The 7,500-nt window shown below is 46.9% G+C and overlaps 1 protein-coding gene across 1 annotated transcript in view; it reads left to right on the plus strand.

The window, feature by feature from the left end:
- The window catches only part of unc5cb (unc-5 netrin receptor Cb), a gene marked incomplete at its 5' end in the record, with an annotated part of 103,904 nt that overhangs the window by 51,094 nt on the left and 45,310 nt on the right, over positions 1-7,500 (plus strand). Inside the window, one exon of the mRNA XM_083657406.1 lies at positions 3,118-3,298. Coding sequence (XP_083513532.1) covers positions 3,118-3,298 — 181 coding nt within the window. The remainder of the gene's footprint in view (positions 1-3,117; positions 3,299-7,500) is intronic.

Raw genomic sequence — 7,500 nt, forward strand, 5'->3', positions numbered from 1 at the left:
GATGACATCAGCGGTGCTGATGATGACAGTTTGTTTATTTGCACCAGATTCATTCCAGACCCCTGAAAAGTGTTATGGCAAATTTTGGAGGCGATCGGACCAACGGCTGGGGAGATAAATGAATGTGCTCAGATGGACGGACAGACAGATATTTTGAGAATACTCTTAATCTTGGTCAAATATAACTTGCAATCCATTAGCATGTGTGTTTGCCTATAAAGGTGGTGAGATGTGTAGTGTTCCGGGCGCTCATCGTAGGACAATACAGTCAGTGCCCGAAAAGTTGACACAATCACTCGAAAGTATTTCTCAGTTCTGTGTATAATTCTATATATTCCCTCACTGGCGGCTGGTGTTCTTGTGCAGTTCACCCCCCATACTATTTTGACCGAGATGCGTTTATTAACACGTAGGCTAGATATCTTTCTCCTGCTGCTCATGATGCAGCTCACATTGGCTTCTATAATGATCAGCAGCTTTCATTAGGCCACCAGGCATAAATACAATCTAATCAGCTTCGGCTAATGTGAAAACATGCTTTTCCTTTTGTGCAGCGGGCGGACATTCACACTGCTGTAGCATCACGGTGACGAATGAAGATCATATCCAAAATGAGTGTCTGAGTGATAGAGGGGGGGGTGGGTGTGTGTGTGTGTGTGTGTGTGTGTGTGTGTGTGTGTGTCTGAGCGTGTGTGTGTGTTCTCATCTCCTATGCATTATGACCTGTGTCAAGCCGCACTTTATTGCACTGCGCTGGCGTGAGAGAGAGGTTTAATTTCAGCGGGGAGACGGCTACAGAGGGAATCCTATCCGTCCTGGCTCCATGCCATTGATTTAGCTGAGAAATGTTTATGGAGGAAAACACTCATATGCGCCAAATCAGCGCAGAATATACATCAAGCCTAGACGCGTTTTACTATGAAGCTCCGTTTGTGGCCTGTTGTCTCTTCAGATGAACATTTTGTCATCGGGAATGCAGTAGTACTTCATTACTACTCGTTACTCTTTTCAGAAGTAATATTAGTACATTACTTATTACTTCCTGCCCACAGTAATCCGTTACACTACTCGTTATATTACTTTTACGTTACACCGACAGTACACCCCCCCAAATTGGTAGGCTAATAATACATCCTCTCTCATCAAAATTCAGACGGCTTCTGTTTTAATAATTCAGTTGTAAGGTCAACAAGTACCAAAGCATTTGATCTTTTTATCGTATTATTTTATCAATACGCATAATATATTACAGTAATATATTACTTAGTAATATATTATAATATATTACTGTAATATATTACTTTCCAATACTGCTAATGAGTTTTATGAGGTGTGTGGTGGATGCAGTGAGTTGGAGGGGTGTTAAGTGTGAGATAATTGTAAAGTGGAATATTGAAAATATGTTCTTCTGAGCCTCTCCGGTGTGTTTCCTCGGGACAGGAGAGCAGGTATAGTCTTGCTCAGGTGTGACGCTGATGCCATCTTTGCTATCTGTCATCTCTAGATCAGCACCAGTGGCACCAGCCATGCATGACATAAGACACATCACAATCTGTCCATCTCTCTCTTGCGAGAGAGTTGACACAACGCTGGCATTATAACAATGGCCGACGACGTGGCGTATACGTCTTCGTACCCGCACGAGTCTGTAATTCCTTGTAGTCGTTTCCTGGAGCCATCCGATAACGGCAGTGAGTTGTAAACTCGCTCGCCTCCAGATTATTTAGTCTCGGCGAGGATCGGGGACTGTTGTCTCCTGCTTCTTTGAGGCGTAGTTCATCCCTCATGAGAGAGAGAGAGAGGTGGTCCTTCACAATGACCTTATCTCACATCAGACCCTGCTTGCTCCTCCTCACCCAGATAGCACAAACTGTTTGCCAGGCCTCCTCCTCACCACACCAGTCACCACCGCTCAACAGCCTTTTAAAGAAAAGACTTGGACGCAAAGTGGGTGCAGACTGGGGAGAGAGAGGGGGGGGATATGTGATACTCTATTTGAAACCCCCCCCTCTCTCAACCTTTACTCCCCCCCTGAGGTGAAAACGGATCTGGGTGATTTACAGCCAAATAAAGCCTCTGAATGTTCCCCCTGTTCTGCCATATTGCCAGGAGTTCAATATCGAAATCATTTAGAGAGAGGAAACTCATAAGGAAAGGTCACGGACCGCGCTCGGCTTCAGGAATAGCTAGTTTCTTTTTCGCCGCCGTCTGGCAGCAGCCGCTGTTACTGTACTGCTTTGTTCTGAGGGGGGAGAATAAAAAGAACATGATAGCTATTGACTTTTTATAGCAGCAGCACCTCGGAGACCTAAACAGTTGTGCTGTAATCTCAGCGAGCGGAGCGTCGACTGTTACTGGAGGGGTTAGAGACGAGAGAGACGAGGGAAAAAGTATAGGCTCGCTGTTTCAACACATTGCTGTGATTTCTTTTTATTGGAGGAAATGAGCTTAACCTGTCTGGTGACACCGCACTTTGATGTCTCCTCTCACTGACTACGCTTACTGACTACGGGCAGCACTATTCTGATATTATTAACCCAATTAAGACAATACTCTGAAAAAGACACTGCCATGTAAACCATAACCGGAATAAAGTCATAGCAATTAGTCAAATCAAGACTATTTTGATTTTAGTCAGATTATTGAAGTACATTGTAGACATGTATACATCTTAATCACACTACGATGACATCCTATCAGAGTTTTAGCAGCATTTTGTAACATGACCAGTCCAACTGCTTGACTACACAGCTTCCAAATATGACTACCACCGGTAAAAAGAAGTCCCAGAATCGTGTCCCTAACACAGTAGAAACATGACAGAAAGGGTTTCAGGTTAAATTCAGGAGGGAAACGCCGACGTAAGACGTGGGGACGTCATGTTGGGCGTACGTCTTCACTCATTCATCGGACTATAATGCTCTGTAGCAAGTGAACGCGAATATGAACGGAATATTCGATGCAACTCATGTAAACACCTTAATCGAAATATCTTATTTAGAATAAGGCCAAGAAGAGTCACAGTCAGTGTTTGTGTGTTTTTGTGTGCTTCTCTGAACTCAAGATCTTGTCTTCTTTTTCCCCCTCTCTCATTTTCCATTCTCCTCTCCCTCTCAGGTGGAATGGTTAAAGAACGAGGAGATCATCGACCCCGCAGACGACAGAAACTTCTACATCACCATCGACCACAACCTGATCATCAAGCAGGCGCGCCTCTCCGACACGGCCAACTACACCTGTGTGGCGAAGAACATTGTAGCCAAGAGGCGCAGCACCACCGCCACAGTGATCGTCTATGGTAAGCAGCACCACCGCCACAGTGATCGTCTATGGTAAGCGGCTAACCCTCTCACAACTCTCACACAGCAACAACACCCCGCAGCCCTGAGAGCCAATGTTTCCTGCTCACATCTATCATGTTCCTGACCTGGAGACGCCGAGGGGCTCTTTGCACTTTTCTGCTGTTTACTTTGGATTGAACATGAGAGGACGTGAGACGTGAGAGGACGGTGGAATCGGACACGGGCGGAGAGGACAAGTGTGGGCGTTCCACTGAGAAGACAGCTCACCTGGAAATCAAACAAACTTTTCAATTCACTGCGCACAAAGGAAAGCTCTCTCGCTCTCCCACTGTGTAACACTCTACCCCGTGTTATTCCTGCCCAGAGGGGTGCGAGGTACGCAAGGTGTTTGATTTTCTGAAGTGAGAGGTGAGAGGCGCTGATGTGTCGAAGCCATAACAACACTTAAAGAGACCCCCGCCATGGCTTCACACAGACGTCAGTGCCCACGCTCTCCCTCACATCTTCATAACCTCCTAACATCTTCATAACATCTTCATAACATCCTCACATCTTCATAACATCCTCACATCTTCATAACATCCTAACATGTTCTAGGTCTGTTATTGCACAGTGCTGTTGTGAAGTTCAACTTTAGCAGCTGCTGGAGGCTACTTGAAGACAGCAGAGATGAAACGTTATTTTAGCAAAACTTTTATTGGAAATGATGTACAGAAAATTGCCATTTTTTGTGTGAATTCACACATAAGCTACTATGACTAAATAATAAATGAATAAATGTCGACCATCTCAGGTTGTCCATCCCCACCACGTCCATGTCCGAGTCTACTGATGGCACATAGGGGACAAAGCATTCTGATGGACAAATGACATGCAATGCTTTGAAGACATCTATCATCTATAACCTTAATACTCTGACCATTCAAGGAGGGGGGTGGGGGTGGTGGGTGGGTTGTGGTTGTGTCACTCCACAAGATCTGCCACAAGATCTGCCATATCACTTTACTTGATCCACCCCTAGTCAGAAGGACTTTGTGCTTCTGGGGCCGGTTGCACCAACTGGTCTTACACTGGTCTTAAGCTAAGTTGGTCGTAACTTTACGACCTAACAGCTACGCCGGTTGCACCAAGACGACTTAAGCCTTATTTTCACTAAGACCAGGCGTAACTCCTACGCCTCGTCAGGAGGAGGCGTAGCAGAGATCTCCGCGGAGACCTTTTTGACCGTCATCGTCGTAACACCGCCAGTTCGCCGTCTTTGAAAGCACGACGTTAGATTATAACTAACTAGTTGTGTGGCTTAGCCTTCCCAAATGTTGCCGTTACTTTTTTAGAATGTAATACATAGAATTGGGAATGTTACATTCAATTTCATTCAGACTCCCTGACACTAATCGCCGCCGCCATTTTCCCCCGGGGCTTCCACAGGAGGAGGGGGGTAGGAGGAGGGAGGGTGTAGTGACGCACATACAGTAGTGGGTGACGGCGCGAGGCACATGTGGGCCAATCAGAGGGCATTCCCCGACAATTCACATGAACGCGCATTGCTACAACCAGCGTAGTTAAGACCAGAGTAAGCCGTGTTGGTGAAACAGGCGTAAATCCACTCTAAAGACTGGTCTTAACTAAGACCGACGTAGGAGTTACGACCAGGCATAGTTAAGACCAGTTGGTGCAACCGGCCCCAGGTTGACAAGGTGATGCTTGACCCCCATATACATGTACATCCAGGCTGGTAGGCAGCATGCTTTACATGCTGGAGTAGAGCAGCTTGAGTAGGAGGGATGGCTTCATATAGCCGGTGTCCGAGCAAACATGTCCAGCCGTGCATCATCAACAGCATCAGCTGTACTGGACCTGTCATACATCATGACCACAAAGTTTTCCAAGATCTTCATGTCGGCATCATCTAATGTTGGTAGATACTGGCTGAGTTTGCGGAAAACATTGGAAGCCTCGTTATAAACGTCACAGGTTTGCCATGCAGTCTTCGGTAAATAAAGCCACAAATGTCATAAACTGACAGCCCTTCAAGTCAGTATTGGTGGAGCACAAAGTCCTTCATCACTTGTGTCAGTGGCAGCGAGTGGACTTGGTTCAGGCGATGTGTGCCCAGCGCTTGGCGGATCCGGATCCGACACGCGTGGGCCAGACTGCGAGGACATCTCTTGGCCTCCAGAAAGACCCCGAGTGCCTCGGGATCCCCCGTCTCCTCCAGCTGTGCCTGCTCACAGGTCACCAGGGCCGGGTCGGCGCCGTGGTACAGAAGCAGCTGGATGAAGGGCGCGGCCCACCCTTCTCTCAGGCCCGCATCCAGCAGGCGAGATGCCAAGTCACGGCTCAGAACGCCAGTGGCCTGGAGCAGCGTGTGGAAGCAGTCGAGGTGGTAGTGGGTGGCGCTGATGTAGAGAGGAGACATCTCGAGGGTGTGGACGCTGTCTAGGTCAACAGGAAGAGCGGCACGGAACCTGATGAGTTCCTGCACGATGTCTAGCCTTCCCCTACAGGCAGCACCGTAGATCGGGCTGTACGAGCAGTGTCTGATTCCGTCGGGGTCGGCCCCGGCTTCCAGGAGGATCCGGACACAGTCCAGGTGACCGAACACCCCGGCCCAGTAGAGAGGCGTGCAGGCTATGGCATCGACTAGGTCTAGCTGGGCTCCCTGGGCGATCAGGTAGGCAACGCAGGCAGCGTGACCCCACCTCGCTGCGTGTCCCAGAAGGGACCACCCACCCCAGCACCCCAGCACCTCGTTCAACAACCGTCTGAAGTTGTCTTTCTGCAGTAGCGTCCTGAGCTTGTCCAGGTCTCCGTCCCCGGTGGCATTGTGCATCTTCATGACTTCATGCCAGTCTTCGTGGCATGGTCGTTCATCCATTCTGTCAAGTCTGTTGCTGTACCACGACTACTGTACGTGTGTGTACGCTGCGTCTCAAACAGAAGGCTTTTATAAGGGGACTAAAGTGTGTGTTGGACTTATGACATCACATTATGACATCATGACATTATGACATGACATTATAATAGTATGACATTATGACATGTCAGTATGACATCATAAGATTATGACATCATAATTGTATTATTATGACATGACATGGCATCTTAACATTCTAACTGATGGCATCACTCACTGATGACATCACAATCGCTCGAATGGCTTAACTGATGACATCACATTTGCTCGAGAGACATCACTGATTACATCACAATTGCACAGTGACTTCACTGTTGACATCGCAATTGCTCGAGTGGCATCAATGATGACATCACAATTGCTTGAGTATCTTACTAGAGCTGCTTGACAAGCATTTATTAGCTGTGACCATTCATGTGTGTGTGTGTGTGTGTGTGTGTGTGTGGTGTGTGTGTGTGTGTGTGTGTGTGTGTGTGTGTGTGTGTGTGTGTGTGTGTGTGTGTGACGATGTCTGTGGAAATTTGCATAATGTGGTCAGTCACTCACAGCTACAGAGTATTGCGAATTTGCGCTTGTTTATTTAGACATAGCTTATATGTATTCAAAAGTCACCAAAGGATCGCTCCTCTTGTAAATAAAATGTCAATTTTCTGTACATCATTTCCAATCAATCTTTTTGCTAAACTAATGTTATTTATGCATATTTTTCACATTACTTAACAAAAATGCAGGGGGGAAAGGATGGCAGGATATATAAAAAGGATTTCCGGTGTATAATTTTGAATCTTACATAGTTTAATTTGACACACAATCATCTAAATTGCCCTGGACAGTGAAATTCTAAGGTGGAAATGGCTGAAACGGCAGCCATATTTTAAAATGGCAGCCATTTTTAAATGTACGTGCAATAAATCTGGCTTCTCTGTGGTCATAAATGTATGGTTTGATGATGATTGATGAATGTGCAGCTGACAGAGGAGAGACTTCGGGGGACAGGGGCTCTCTGTCCCTGCTAGGCTTTCCTGTCACTAATGCCGTCCAGCAGGACGGAGTGTCTGAAAACTGCTTTGATGTCAGATCATCCTTGAGAGAATGTCTCTGCCTGGACCGTGCCTTCTCCTCTCCTCCCCTCCCTGCTCCATCCCCGTTTCCAAACTGCGATGCTGACAAATGTATTATTCACACACACAGTCTGAGAAACCCAAAGGATAGAGAGGGGGAGAGACGTGCCTGACACGCGTGATGAAGGACTCCGAAGAAAAAGACTACATTTTTATATGG

This window comes from Poromitra crassiceps, assembly GCF_964638095.1.
Source record: "Poromitra crassiceps genome assembly, chromosome: 21".
Lineage (NCBI taxonomy): Eukaryota > Metazoa > Chordata > Actinopteri > Beryciformes > Melamphaidae > Poromitra > Poromitra crassiceps.